Source organism: Arachis hypogaea, chromosome 16 (genome assembly GCF_003086295.3).
Source record: "Arachis hypogaea cultivar Tifrunner chromosome 16, arahy.Tifrunner.gnm2.J5K5, whole genome shotgun sequence".
In the NCBI taxonomy this organism is placed as follows: Eukaryota; Viridiplantae; Streptophyta; class Magnoliopsida; order Fabales; family Fabaceae; genus Arachis; species Arachis hypogaea.
The window spans coordinates 20,382,398-20,398,363 of NC_092051.1; the positions used below are offsets into that span (position 1 = coordinate 20,382,398).

The 15,966-nt window shown below is 33.4% G+C and overlaps 1 protein-coding gene across 6 annotated transcripts; it reads right to left on the reverse strand.

Annotated features, from left to right (window-relative positions):
- Nucleotides 1-847: 847 nt before the first annotated feature.
- LOC112758341 (uncharacterized) lies at nt 848-13,761 on the reverse strand. 6 transcript variants are annotated; one of them, XR_003179575.3, is made up of 32 exons: nt 13,235-13,761; nt 12,374-12,461; nt 12,125-12,233; nt 11,509-11,607; nt 11,216-11,258; nt 10,662-10,733; nt 10,465-10,560; nt 10,105-10,335; nt 9,509-9,692; nt 8,917-9,028; nt 8,716-8,802; nt 8,480-8,618; nt 8,232-8,328; nt 8,065-8,127; nt 7,836-7,945; nt 7,401-7,505; nt 7,074-7,150; nt 6,671-6,746; nt 5,818-6,039; nt 5,183-5,254; nt 4,808-4,879; nt 4,660-4,724; nt 4,492-4,594; nt 4,286-4,412; nt 3,912-4,048; nt 3,625-3,732; nt 3,450-3,500; nt 3,306-3,383; nt 3,109-3,222; nt 2,645-2,841; nt 2,202-2,271; nt 848-1,638 (listed from the first exon to the last, which is right to left on the reverse strand). XR_003179575.3 is itself a non-coding variant. In XM_025806988.3 (32 exons), the coding sequence occupies exons 1-32, from the start codon at nt 13,364-13,366 to the stop codon at nt 1,450-1,452; spliced, it is 3,537 nt and encodes a 1,178-aa protein (XP_025662773.1). In that variant the 5' UTR covers nt 13,367-13,761; the 3' UTR covers nt 848-1,449. The 6 variants fall into 6 exon arrangements, 2 of the variants coding, with proteins under 2 accessions (XP_025662773.1, XP_072076066.1); XR_003179574.3 differs by having other exon boundaries at nt 3,912-4,055; XR_003179573.3 differs by having other exon boundaries at nt 4,286-4,417.
- Between the last annotated feature and the right edge of the window lie 2,205 nt (nt 13,762-15,966).

The following is a 15,966-nucleotide window of genomic DNA, read 5'->3' on the forward strand; positions in this document are numbered from 1 at the left end:
CTGACTCTTGCATACATATGAGGTGATTGCCTCTATTGGATGACCTTGGTCGATGTGGGAGTCTGTCATGGGGTTCAGCTGTAATATGACGTATGTCCTCATCATCACGTAACCGATATAAAATCTTAAATAAAAACCATCATTAAATAAAAAAAATAACAAAATAATAATATTCAATTATAATCTATGATATACTTTTTGTAAAACAAAGTGTTATCTACTTCGGACAGATATCTGTACTAAATTTTTTTTACTCTTTTCATGCATTGTTGACCGATGGTATGCAATATTAAATTCTTCAACACTATTAGACTTTCGACTTCAGGTGACATATATGTAAATACTAGTTAAGCAGAACTAAGCACGATAAATTCCTCTTGATCATATACTATTTCACCACCATAATGAATGAATAATAATAGAATTCTAAATATTGTATAGAATAAATAAAAAATGAAAATAAAAGGAGAAGAATGAGTTACTAGTAATGATTTTAGTGACTGACTAGCCTAGTGGGATTTTATTGAACAGACACTCTAAAGTTTCCCGAGGAGAGTGGCAAACCTTGTGAAAATGACAAGGTTCCTTGAGCGGAGCGGCGAACTTGCTCCTAACACCAAAAGAAAAATTTGGATCTTCGCAATTAAGGTTAAAATAATTTTTATCTGAAAATAAAGATTTTATTTTATAATAAAAAAAATCCTAGTCATTCTCCTTTTCTTTGTCAATAACTTCAAACAAGTCTTGTTTGTAGGGTGTTTCCAGTGCATGGCCCCAACGTAAGGATTGTCCACGATGAACAGCTATTTAACCCCAGACAATTACTTACCATAGTGGAGCATTGTAGTTTACTTATCACGAAAAACCGCAAAATTCAATATTCATCATGAATAATTACACAATTGCAGTTAAAAAGTTACAGCTATACAAATTGTGCTTCTTGAGATGAAAAAACACCAAAAATAAGATGGGGGCATTAGTATAGTTGTTACAGGTGTATAAAAGCTTTAAGTATGCAGAAACACGGAAATGGTTTAACATCTCAACAGATCAGAACAGAATGTGCTTTTCTTCACAAACATGAAAGGTTGCATAAAGAAAACCCCTCCAATCGAATCTTAGACTTGAGTAACATATCTACACAACAATGCAATTCGCCAAGAAGAAAATGGCATCACAAGCCATTATGCCAATAAGTTGGTACTCAGATCTTTAAAGAGCCTTGATGCTTTCTTTCATAGTCTCTGACCAACATAAACAACCAGCTTTTGCCTTTGGAAACAACCAGACGGATCTGAGTAAACAGAATGGGCACTGCCGATATGATGGATGTTTCAATTACTCCACAAAAATTATATCTGACGAGCTTCTCTCTCCGGTGGTTTGTTTCAAATGTGAATGTCAACTCATTCTTTGAAGCATTATACAACAGAAGTCATACACGGTTGATCACATTGTCCTTAGAAATCCACGAACTTCAATCAGGAAGCTACTAAGATTTTTCCTAAATCTCTGAGAATTTATCCTATCAAGGGAGGAAGAGAGCTGATTTGCAGATGTTAGTGTGTGCAATGCATTTGCTAGCCTTGATCTGAGCGTTGGATTTGTTTGTCTTTCTATCAAATCATTGCCTAATTTCTGTCAAAAAATTCACCCAAGACAGACATCTCAGGAGCGTCTAGTAAAGAATGAACACACACAGAGAACAGGGGTGGGGGCGCATTGTGATAATATTTAGTAATCGGTAATAGAGAGTACATGCCGACTTTCAATGGGAGTTCCCGCATATAATGATAACTCGAAAATAATAAAATATTATTAATAAAAAACATAGCATTTAAGGAATGAGTTTAATTTTGATGCACTGACAATGTATAATGTTTTACACAGTCGTGCAATCTTATCTGTTCTTTTGGATGATGATTCACATGGTCAATATAAAAAACAATTATTTTTGCTGATGTGGCATTATGTTATTAGATTTACGTGTAAAACTACTTTCCAATGACAGTGCATCAAAATTAAACTCTTTAAGGAATTCATGCGATTAAGAGGTGTTTATAAGAATATCAAACAGCAAGCGTTGATTTATCATCCTTGCTCATGCTCATCTTAATTTACGCATTTTAACCAAAATGAGCACTTTTAACCGGAAAAGTTTGCAGCAAATATTATACGAAATGCAAGTTTGAGAAGCATACCTGATACAGGCTTTGCTCACAAAGAATTAGTGGAAGGAGAGCATCTGCTGCCACACTGGTTAGGTCAGAACTGAAATAACAAACCAATACTAAGCCAATTTTGGAATGGTTTTACCAATACAAGGTATTTGTGAGAAACCATGCTCACAAGTCTGAAATACTGAAATTATGTTCTTTAAGGTCAGGCAGAATGTAATATATAAATTCATTTGATGGTCTATCGTCATTTCTACAAACAATGTGAGACTGAATGGAAGGTTCCATAGATTCAAATGCAACTGACCTCCATTCAAATATATTCATTCTATGGATAGATTCAAGTCATGCAGTAACAAGATCATAATTACATTAATCATTCTATGCTTGCAGAGATAAACACAAGACACAATCCTTTGTTAGGGAACAGGCTTTGGAGGAAGGAAATGTTTTGTTTGAACTCTCACCTATAGTCCTCGAAAAGGAGCAATTGCAGCAATGAACGAAGGAACCGACTCAAGAGGCCCTCTTGGGAACTCCCATTTGAATCCTTAAGACCCGTGGCATGTGTGCCCAAGCCTATGTTACCGTTACTCGTCTCCTTGTAGTGGTAAGAAGCAAGAGCTTGCAGAGCTCTGAGACACTTGGTAACCACATCTGCATCCTGCAAGAAAGTAAGGCATGCAGATTTGCCACAAATTCTAATTACAACCATTATATGAAATGCAAAAGAATTATTTGGATTTGGAAATACATATATAGTAGAGAACATATCGCTTGTTTTCAACACAAGAAATTCATAAAGGACAGTGAATGGTAAAACTAAATCAGTTTATATATATATATATATATATATATATCTAAAATTTTGTAGTTTCTTTGTCTCATCAAATGTAATTGAGTACTATAAAAGAAGTGTCACGTATATTACCTGATGGTGGAGGCCAAAGTCAAGAGTTCCAAGTATATGAGCAAAGGCTTCATTATTTAGTTGTGCAAAAGTTTCAGGATAAACCTCCAACATATGTGAAAGGAGAGAAAAATACTGCAAATTAATCATTAAAGTATCAGCTTTTGATCAAATAATCACTACAGCAATTTTTCCACTTTGATGGATGAATATCTTACATCATGACAAAGTTTGGGATATTTCAGGAGGTCCATAGAAATCAGTGGTGTAACTATGTGAAGACCAAAGTAAACCACCTGTAAGACCCAGGTATCAGAGTTTGACTAGTAAATTTATATGAAATAGTTTAATAATAATAATACCTGAGATATGTTAGTGCCTTGGATCTCAATTGAATCTGACGAGAAATCGATCTGGCACATTAAGTATTTTCAGTTAAGCAGGCCAAATGCTAGGTAGGAGTATGAGAGACAGGTATATCCTTTTGCAATGGTTAACCTAGCTAATATACACAAAAAAAAAAAATAAAAAAAATACCATGTCTTTAGAGCAAAGACTTGAAAGAAGTTGAAGAAGAGCACGCAAATCTTTATACATATCCGTTTTTGCCTCACTAAGTAAGCTGCTTGAAAGACTTATTGATATCTGACAAAAGGAGCAAAAATAGACTTGATCTGAGTATGAGAGAAAGTTACAAGTCTAACTAATACAAGATTTTCATCCAGTAACAAGTTCATCAACAAGTCAAATTTTCGTCCTATCCCAAAGTATTTGTCCATAAAAGAACCAATATAGTACATAATTGATAATAAAACAAAAAATACCTTGCCAATATTGTGAGATGAATATAACTGAAGCAAACGCATGCAGAAATTAACAACAGAAGCAGTTTCTTGCGCCTCCAAGTATGTAATTTGTCCATCAACCCAATCAACTACAAATTTGAGTAGCAGATAGACAACTGCAGACTAAGCAATAATTACATATAAGTACAGTGAAAGATGTCAGAAACATGGAAGTTCATACACATTAGCTAAACTAAAAATATGATGGATTAATAGTAAGGAATATGAGTAACTTAGAAAACGGACATTATAAGGACAATAAACAAATTATCACCGACAGTCATAGAAATCACACTTGTCAAGAGCATAAAAATATCAAAATATGGCAAGGTATCAAAAAAAGTGAATGCTACCTCATGTTTATATACTTCAAGAAGAACAAGAATGGGATTCATTACAGAAAACCCTAGCTCAAAAATAGCCTTCTGAGTTCGAGGTTCAGAAGCACTAGCAGCTCCACGCAGACGTTCTAACATGCAGCTGACCTACAGATATCAGTGATTATATTGGAAAACTATTCACATAAAGATGAGAATTAAATAAATGCTTGTGTCCTCACCGATAGGAGGATATCCGGCTGTTGGGCAATACTTTTAAAATTACTCTTGCTGGACATCTCCACTATATATGTCGCAATATGACCCATGAGATTCCTCACATACCTTCATATAAATTTAGTGTCAGGGAAGTTGTAAAGTCACAAAATAATGCTGCAGCAGATACTCACTGGCTTGATGTGTCCGAATTTCTCATGCCTGAAGCTGAACGAACAAGTGTTTGTGCAAGTGACCGCTGAAGGAAAAAACAGAAGGCATTTACACCACAACATATGGCAACAAATCAGCTGGGATGTGCAAGTTTAATAAAGTTCTTACCTGATGAGCAGTGTCCAAAAGGAACAAAGTCTTTTCTGTGGAAAATGCAGTTGCTAGTTCATTCCATGAATTCTGCCCAAGATATTAAAAGTTCAAGACAAACATGCCAAGGTAATATTTACTTCTTTTGTTCTTTTTTTTTTTAAACAATATTTACTGTTTTTAAGTACCGAGTGCCATAAAATTAGAAGTTTAGTGACTATGGTCAAAGTTGAAGGTCGTTGAAAGCATTGGAACATAACCATTACTTCTAAGATAATTGGAAATTTAGTCTCTCATATCTTTAAAACACTTGTACAGAGCATAACAGAAAACGAGTCTGAGAGATAAATCCAGTTTCCAGAGATAAAATTATACATGCAATTGTTGGCTCACCAGTGTAACAAGATGAATGCATATATGCTTTTGCTGAACCAGTGAATGAAGTAACTGGTAGCAGGTAATGCCCTGCATAAAAATAATACAAAAGAATAATGCAAGATAGTTTACTATTATTGCAGTAGTTTTAACATAGATAAACTTGCAGAGCTTATGATTGAAATATTAAATTTCAGAAGGGGAAAAAGAAAAGGCAAAGATGCATATTAAGTCGATAATAATTGGAGTATTTGCTTCAAGTGCAATTCACACACCTCCAATGTTAGATTTTCAGAAAGCATGTTTTGGGGGATATAGTTAGGTGTTTGGCCTCAATTTGGTGTAAAACTCAAAACATTTTGAGGATTTTTTTTTCCCTCAAACATGTTCGATATTGAAAATACTATCCTTCATTCATAGTTTTTTCTTTTGTTTCGCTTTACTCATGTAAGGAGATTTTGTCCTCTAATCTTATATCGTTCTTTTCTTCTTAATATTCTTTGTTTATCAATAAAAGGAAACAAACTACAGGTATATCCACCTGCCCTAATCTGTCACCCAATTGCATAAAAAGATTTGAAGAATTGTTCAATATTACTTTATTTAGAAGAGTATTTGAAAATATTAAAATGATGTGAGTTTTAAACTCAAACCTGAAGATCCTTTTCCCCTGGATATGATATAAGTGTGACCAAGGATACTCGAACAATAATATCAAGGACGGGTTTTCCTTGGTTATGCTCTCCAAAGAAACTAAGCAAAGCCTTTTTTGAACTATGCTCGGGATGATGACCTGAATCCAAGATTTTGTCCCCATTCCCATCGGAAGACATCAAATATGTACGTGACCACCGTGCAAGGAACCATATAAGTGACTGGCATTGATAAACAATAAAAAGGGAGTGGGAAGTTAAACGCGTCTGTTGAAGAAAAGAATTACAGAAACTGCAAAATGCAGTATCAGGCTCAGCATCAATATGATCTCACTTCAAATAAATAACTTCGTAGTGAAGCTCCAAATAAGCCCACATTTTTAGATAACATAAATACGACATAGATAGCACGTGACAATAAGAGTGAGAAAACTAGAGAAAGACTTGGAGGATCTTAGACAGAGGTTTTAAAACTGTCCTCCCTCAGACAACTTAAAAGCATTGAACACATAAGTGGCTTATTCATATGCAACCAATCGAGGTAAAGAGTAATTTCAGCTTAGCCTTGAAAATTTTCAAGTTGTTTAACAGTAAGTCTTGGCATTTTGAAAACAAAAGAAAGGGAGAAATAAAGGGGGGGGGGGGGGGGTTGGAAGGTGGGGAATATATGCAATGGCCCATGATTATAATAATCTGTGATTGTAAAATCTTATAGAAAATCTCCCCCAAAGATACAGTCTAGGACTGAAATAAAGCCAAGGCAGCACAGCACCATATCCAGATTTGACGACAATAACAAATACATAGAAAATGAACGTATACTGTATAGGACAAGATAAATAGCATTTGTTACCTCCATAAGTCGGGGACTAAAAACTGATGATCTCATTTCTGGATTTTGGCACTGCTCAGCAAATTTTATGATTGAGCTGCATTGATTAGGAAAATAAATATTTTATGGTTGGACAATTGGGTTAAAATCATATCAAATGTTATCAGGATTTCAAATTCCAATTCTTCCATATCCAAGGAAGAATTCATACCTTAAGCCAAACCAGTTCTTCAACTCAAAATTACAAGTTAAGGGCCACATACATGTACATGTGCACAAAAACAAACCCCAAATGCAAAAGGACAACAATTTTAAAATGGCCTAACCAAGAAACAATGGCAAAAATGGCCGAACACTTTGTATTAACTGAATACGAAAAGGTTTATGAGAATTCCCAAATCAGATGAGCGGAAAAGAAATTTACCTGGAAAGTACTATAACAGGATGTTTGTCTGCTTCCATGGCATTAACAACAAATTGGGTTTGTATAGCATTCGGAACCTAAATATATCACAAGGCACATTAAATTAAAACTTGAATCACACATTACTGCCAACATTTAATATGATATGAAATAAAGTTTGAAATACAAAGTAACTTTGAAGAACCTTTTTCTCCAAAATAAAATAAAAATAAAAATCCGTTGAGCGTTTGCTCCTTATTAGGATATTTTTTATATTAAAAAAATGCAGTACTAAAGGCTGGTTCCAAGTGAAATTTAAAAAATAAGGAGAAAATAAAATCCACATACCAGAGGAATTTCCCCTTCCCCTTCATCTGCAATTACATGCCCAATAATCAACAATAATGAATAAAGTTCTTCCATAGTTTCAGTCAAGTCAACTATTCCCCGTCCCTACAATGAAGTGAATAATTTGAGTTATGAAAATAATTCACAGCTTAGCAGAAAATATTATGGATGGTGAGTACAATACAAGCAGAAAAAGAGGGAACAATATATATAAGAGAAAGTCTGAGTGGAATGAGCTGGTGTTACAGTGTTAGCATCGTGATATTTTCTCCCTTTATACAATCTAAAAGTAAATTTGATTTGTCTACCTCCTGTACAATGGTTTCCTTTGATAATTTATTCTTAATCACAAAAGGCCAACATCTCAATATCTGAGATCTGAACAACCACCAATTTGAATTTTTGTAGTCTAAATAGGTAGGAGAATAGATAAACCTGATTTAGGCGTGCAACCCGCTCAGAAAACACTCCATGGAGCAAGGGAATTGTAACGTCAACAGAAGCTCTAGCAATAAGAGAATAGGAGCTTAACCTTTCATCCATGGCTGCAAAGACAATATTAATGTAAAAAGGAAAACAGGAAAACTCATCAAGCTCCAACATAACATATGTTTTACCGCTGAAATTCAGCAGTGATAGTCTTTGCATAATTCTTGTTCCATACCAGATACAGAAGCGTGAAGATAGTCTGCATCGCCCTCATCATTAAATGCTGATGCGGAGGCCACTAAATTAAATGAAAAAATCACATCAACATAACTATACGATGAAAAAGAAGCAAGTAAAACAAGAAAATGACAAAGCAATATACAAAGTTGTATATAAAGTTACTTCTAAGCTCGCATTCTACAATGAAACCAAAGAGATTTGCTGCAGCTTTTATCCCTTCAGATGGAAGCAAAGCATTTGCAGAGATCATATTTATTGGCTGGAGAACAACAAATATTTCAGTTTGATGATCAGAACTAAACCTTCTTTATTCAAGGACAGAAAGAATCTTATTAAGGTAACGAGTAACATTAAAATAATAATAATAATAGAAATTATAAAAGAAAAGATTTTCTATTTTAACTTAGTACCGTAAGAAGGGCAGTCCAAGTATCCAACAAGACATCACGTGCTTCCCAGCTCCAAGTCTCCTCATCAGTGTTGCTAGTCATTAGGACTTTAATTACTTCCGACATCAACATTGACAAAAATGTAAGAGTACCAAAGGGCCTGAAATATCGAAGGAAAAAGTTTGTTCACATCAACTCAATTACAATTAAGTTTAACAATGAAAAAACCAGAAAAAGAAATTGCAATAAAAAATAACCTCATAGGCTTTAGGAGATCATCGAACACATAGGGAGTTGCTACATGTGCAATGGCTAATAATGCACGGCAACCATCAAGCATCTCACTGAATGAAGCCAGCACCAATATAGGGTCAAATATAAATAATTAAAAGTTTTGAGGGGTTGAGATTTGGGTTTGTGCATTTGTACAGGTGTACTATACAGATGATCCCCCATACCTTTCACTTTTCCCCGATTCAATAGCTCTTGAAACAGCATCAGGAGGATCGACCCACTCTATTATCCCAGATAAGAGTTGCAGAAGGTGGTGCTCATGCATTTTCACATCATCTAGATCACAATACAAAAAACTCAAACTTTAATCATGGTTCTCCACAAGTTAGGAAGATACAGGGAATTGAGTCCCTATTGCTAATCAGAGACCCCCTTTAACAACGACTAATTATCTAGCAAAATCAGGCAGTATGAATAATAGTTTGAAACTTTGAATTAACTAATATTCACATATTTGCATAAGATTATTTTAAGAACTGAAACAGTAGCAATCTAGCAGCCCTGCCTAGTGCTTGAAGCCAAGCCCAATCTCTAAAGTGTCATCCCATACTTTCCAGTCCAAAAGACAATCCCGTGTGTGTGTGGAACAAAAGGGAAAGTTTATAGAAAGGGCCAATTACTTTACTTTAACACCTTATCAAGGATGATCTTACCATCCGCACAACAACCCCACACCTCAGTAAGTCCATCATTTAAAATAACAAGCATCAGAAAGATATGTAAAATATTTATCAACTTGAACATAGAGGGGGATACCAGAAGCAAATACGGCTCCTGTCAAAGAACAAAACTGTACGATTAGCTTTCGGGCAGAAACAGCAATTGGGCAGTCAAGCCAGTAGCCTTCACATGAAAATTTCTTCCTCAATGCTGAATATAAACTCAAAAGCCATCCAACATGACCACTTGATATTAATACATCACGCCAATCTGAACCAGGCTGCAGATAAGCATAAAAAAAATAATAGAGTCAGCAATAGCAGACTAATTGCACAACATTTCTAGTTATGACTTAAATCATAGTTTTCTTCTCTTAAGCATGGCAGCAATAGAGATAGCAAGAGGATCAGCCTGCCCTGATAAACCTTGGGTTAGCCAAAACTAGGGTTGGGTAGGTTCATCATTCTAAAAAGATCAGTTTGAAGGTCACCCCATAAAGGGATAACAATATTAAACATGGTCAATAATGAAGTTGAAAATAAAATAAAATAAAATAAAATGAATTGGTGGGTTGATTGCCATGACACAATACAATCGATCGGTTAAACTGTTTAACCCACCAAGTTTGGCACCATGTTATCTTTTGTTCCACCAAGGCATATTAATTCATTAAAGGTAAACCAACTTCTAACCTGCACTAGGTGATATTCAGACCTTCTAGGAGAATCCCCATCTTGCCTAATTCCAGCAGAGAATACATTTACTTTTGTATCATTGGTATTGCAACGGAAATCCCAATTAAGAATCTGAAGCATTAAATCCAGTGCTGCAGTGCAAACTTTAACCTCGGGAACAGCATAGTCAGATTCAACAATCTTGTTTGTGACACTTAAAGCAGCTTCTTGTGTCCAACGGTAGAATATCTAAAATAAACATGAGCCAGGTAAACAAAAGAAATACTACATTAATGCTAAAGAAAATAAAGATGACTAAGATGAATTAGAGAAACTTCAAGTGATTTGCAGAAAAGAGACTAAATATATTAGAAAGACCTTCAAGTAGTCTAGCTCAAGTGACCTCCTACATTGCTCATGGAATTCCCTTGGAAGACCCATAGCACTTGAAGTGGATGGAGAAAATTCAGATACCTATAAAAGAATATAGATACAAAGAAAGCAGGTAAGATTAACACTTGAAACAATAAAAAGAAATCTCCCGAAATTATGTGACGAAGTCCAATATTAAATACCAATGATTCAAGGAATTTGATTCCAGCAAACTGCACATCAACACCATGAATGCCCAAAATAGCTTGGTTCACCTGAAGTATATAAAACTGTCAGGCATGAGAGGCAAAAGTTTCCAAGCAAATTAAAAAACTGAATGGATATACAAACAATATGTGCAATGCAGAAGAAAAAGCAGAAAAACCAGATAACAGGAGGAAAATGGAAAAGTAAGCAAACAAGAAGAGCATTAAGTTATAATAAGTAGGGCAAATTACAATACGGGATATCCTGCAGAATAAACTTAGCATCACAAATGAATAATGGATATTAAATGTTGCAACCCCAAACCAAGACAGCAAACAAATATTTTCTATCCAAAGAAAAAGACCCAACCTACCCACTCAAATTTACTCCAGTTGTCAGTCATCACTGTATCAATTCTGAGGAATTTGAACAGCCCACTGACACATTTCAAGCATGAGTACAAGGAGGCAGAGGAAGAAGTCAACATGTAAAAAGAGTAACATAGTCTGAGAGATAGCTTAAACAAAAGGGAAAAAAATGAAGCTGGTACCTGATAAAAGAGTGTCTCCTTCTCTGCAGTCGTGAACTCAAGCCTATATATAGAAATCATTTGCCAAGTCAACAACATGAGACATAAATCTAACCTTAAACCTTATCCAATACAGATCTGCCAATAAAATTGCTAATTGCTATAGTACGTATTGAAAAAAAAAGAGAAGTTTAGTATTATGCAATTTCAATCAGAACAAATCAAACACATGGTATATCAGTAAATTGTTTGTTTAGCAAAAGATATCTAGCATGCGCATTAGTTGGGACAACGCTGATATGCAGGTCACTTACCAACCCCTTTTCATCAACTGAGCAGCCACTGAAGAAACCTTTGCTTGGACAAACACATCAGGAGAACTAGCATGTTGCATAGTATAGCATAGACAAAAACTGCACATAGTACAATATAAAACAAGAATAAGTAGCAATAGGTTTGACAGATTCTAATAGAGACAAGATCACTAGAGAAATATCCTTCAAATTATAATTATCTAATAAGTCATGAAACATACATATTTCACTCCCAGCTAATGTGGCAAGGAATTAGAAAAAAGTATACCATTTGATGTCAAAGAATACATTTGGTATCAGCAAGTGTATAAATTAGCAACCTTTGAGAAGAAATGGCACGGCAATATTTTCCTCCTTTAGAATAAAGAAGACAGTTCCAGTATCAATATTACTGAAACAACACAGTTTGGATTCTTAAGTGGTATGCATACATACACAAGATAAAACTTGTGTGGTTAATAAAATAGGTATTGTCTAAATCCTGAATTGGTTCCATCCTTATATTTATCGTCATTTTTTGAAGGAAAAAAAAGCCCTAGATAACCGAAACCTCTTTCTTCTGAATCAGTACATAGAGTATTCATAAGGAAACGGGTATTCAAAGGTTTAAGCAAACCTAATCAGGCCTCTCTTATCATCAGCACTAAGAAAACCCCATTCTCTGATAGCTGCTTCCCGGATTGCTGCAGCCGCTTGAAACCTTGCAGTTGCCACCTGGGAATTTTCTGCAAAGACATCCAGAACAGTATCAGCACGATCTAACAATAATATGAATAATTTAATGAACATAAAAAGGCTGTTTGACAGAACCCGAACAGTATCCCCAAGAACCACGGATTTGTCTGTTTACAACATTTATACTTACCAAGAATGAATTTGCAAGTCTTGTATGGCTGAGAGGATTGGCCTAATGACAATATGACTGCCTCAGAAGCGGCTGGATTTATGTGCATCTGAAAACAAACACATAAATGATAATATGACTGCCTCATAAGTAATTTATGTGCATGAGTTCATGTTTTATTAAATGCATGCAGAGATCCTACTACTTTACTGCACCCTCATTGATTCGAAGCAGAAAATCTCAAAGCAAAAATCATATTCAATAAAAAGTAGTGAGATTGTGGCACAACCCAATACCCAACATCTGTTACAACTTTAGAGATGTAATGAACAGCAACAGGAAGAGGTTCCATGCAATTTTTGTTTACACTCAAAAGGTAGGTGCTATGCTAGCCTTCCTAAACTAATCTACAATCTGTTCCCTTGCAAAGGCATGGGTTAGAAAGTTCCATGAATCTGACAGTGGGTACCATGTCGATACTTTCCTTATTAATAAATATTTTCTACTAATTAATGAAAATGATCTCAGATACAATATTCTTGCAATGTGCCTGAGTTTAGGAAACTGCAAAAATTTCTTACTATATGGGTGTACAACATTTACACTATATGATCATAGAACTTTTCTTTATCATACAGTTTATACCTCCTATTCTAACCAGAAAAGGAACTTGCTCTCCAGTAATGATAAGGATAGCAACTTGGAAGAAAACACAATATAACGATCTATGAACTTTCACTCTGCCGATCTTTCATTGTATGTAAACAGCAAGCATGATTGAAAATCAGTAGTAAAACAGGTAGCACAAAATAACTAAATGCCATTGCGAATGATTGAATCCAGTGTGACAAGACCAGAAAACGGTGAAAGTAGAAGGGGAACCTGAATGGAAGTGCAAGCTAGCTCGATGGCTTGCATGGTAGACTGAAGCTGAGCCAAATCGGAAGGTCCGGCGGCGCCGCCTCCACCACCACCACCACCTGCTGGTGGTGCTGCTGCTGTAAACCCTTGCATCTTTGGCGCACGCAAGGGATTCCGAGCAAACAAACAATTTGACTATTATATAGGGCTTTGAATTGAATTAGTAGTTTGTTTTGTTTAAGAGATTGGAAAGCAGCGTCGCCGATGAGGAGGTAAAGTTGGGAATTGAAATCGGGGGAAGTGAGAGTGATGAAGGTGTTGTTTAAGAATGGAGCTGAGTGGTTTATTGTTATCACTTATCACACTCACTCTTCTTTCTTTGTTTTTTCTTTAACTTCCAAAAGAAGAAGAAGAGGAGTGGAGCTGAGGTGGCGAGTAATAATGTAACGAATGAGTGTGCGGGCGGCAGTAACCCAAGAAGTGCGCCGCGAGTAGGTGGTGTTGAGCGTCAAGTCCAGTTTCTTCCCCACTTCTGCTTCCCCTCCCCACCCCTCCCTTTTATTTCCACTAGATTAGTAATTAGTGAAAATTAAAAATTAATTAATTTGTTTAATTTATAATAAATTAATAAAAATATTAGAGAATTAACACAATTTATTATTTTTATCTAAAATTAATTAATATTATTTAAAAATATATTATTAGATTGATAGTTAAAAATGTTAATAAAAAATAATAAATTATGTTAATTTTTATGTTTTTTTTTTATTATATAAGTTCCAATGTCTTAACTTTTAAATATGAGAGTAAAGAATTTGTTAAAGTGAAAAATTAAAGTGCATTTAGTTTGCATTCTTATTTCTAATATCTTTTGTTTTTAGTATTTAGACAACAATAAAATAATAAAATATTTATTTTTCACAAATTGTTAAAATAAAAACATAAATCAAATATATCTTAAGATTTAATCATTTTTAAACTAAGTAGTAAAATTCATATATAATAAAAATTACAAATTTAACTATGATTAATATTTTATTTTATGATTTTACTGATTTTTACACTTCATATAAATTTTTTTCGTTTTTCACCAACAAAACTAAAAGTGATAAATATAAATTAGTATTACTCTTCTCAATCTTATTAGTTAGTTCATATGAAATGTGATGACTATTTGAATTCATTATGAAATAATATTTCGGCAGACTTTAGTTCGAAATATTAGTTATTGTATTTCTTTAAAAAAAGAATAGATTATATTTTTTGTCCCGAAAATTTGATAAAAGATTTTAAAATATTTTTAAATTTTATTTTATTTTAATTTTGTTCTAAAATAATTGGCATTAAATATATTTTTGGCGATTAAAGATGTGTTTAGCAAACACGTTGAAGAGAATAAAAGTGCATTTAAGTTCTTTCGTTATTCTCTGGTTTTTGGTAATTTTTTTTTTCTAAACGTATACACGAGATTTTGCATCCTATAAGCGCATTCACTTGAAGCAAGAAAGTGTAGCTTCTGCGTTTACTTTGCTGATTATTATTGGTTTTAGTAGTTTTTTCCATAAGAATGTTTAGATTTGTTTCTAGTTATTTTAATATTTTAATTTTTTATTATTTTTAATATATTTTTTCATATTTTAATTTTATTTTTTATTAAATTTTTATTATAATTTTATTATAATATGAATTATTCATCTTATTTAAAAGGACAAAATAAATAAAAACTTGATCATACATAACAATAGAGTCATAAATAATAAAATTTTATTATCCAAAATAATACTAAATAAAAAAATACTGAGAATACTAAAATAATTATAATATATTTTTTTGTTTAATATTGTAAAATTTATTATTGTAATTCTTGTGCATTGTTTATTATTCTAATTTTTTATAATATGTATTATTGTTTCTATTAGAAATGATAAATTAAATAACAAATTAACTATAAATAATAATAAAAATATAATTAGTAAAAAGTTAGAACTTAAAACAATAATAAAAATAAAATTATTGATAGTATTTAAAAAATATTAAAATATATTATTTTATATGTTATTTTTAATTTAATAAATAAATATTAATTTTTATTATAAAAAACGTATTTAAAAAGTTGTCAATTTTTATATGTTATTTTTAATTTAATAAATAAATATTCATTTTTATCATAATAGTAAAAAATTATAACATACTAAAATAGAGTACTATAAAAAATATATTAAAAAAAATATAAAAAAGATTAAATATATTTAAAAAAATAACATTATAATTTAATATTATATTTTTTTAGTAATTAATTAATTATCTATCTAAAGTGATTGGAATTTCTCTACGGAAACGTCCGCGGCCTTCCTCCCTGTAGAACTCGCTAGTTGATAAAAAATGGTGGAGCAACGGAGGAAACCTTAGTAGATGGAAGCATGACAGGTGCAGCATTAGGGGGTCCGAAGGTGGCAATTATTGAGGATCAGAGTGTGGTAGTAGCGCAGGACAAACCACCTATTGAGGTTGGTGATTCTATTTAGAGTTTATGTTCTTATTTATTATATCCCTATTATTTATGGATAGTTTAAATATGATTGTTTGGAATATTATGGGTGCTTCGTTAGTCCGGGTGCATTGTAAGGAACTTGTTAGAAAATTTAGACATGTTTTCTTTATTATGGTTGAAACTCACTCCCCTTTTCAGCATTTAAAATTATTTTGGGAAAAGTTGGGGTATCACTCTGTTGGTATAGTAGAAGCAAAAGGGC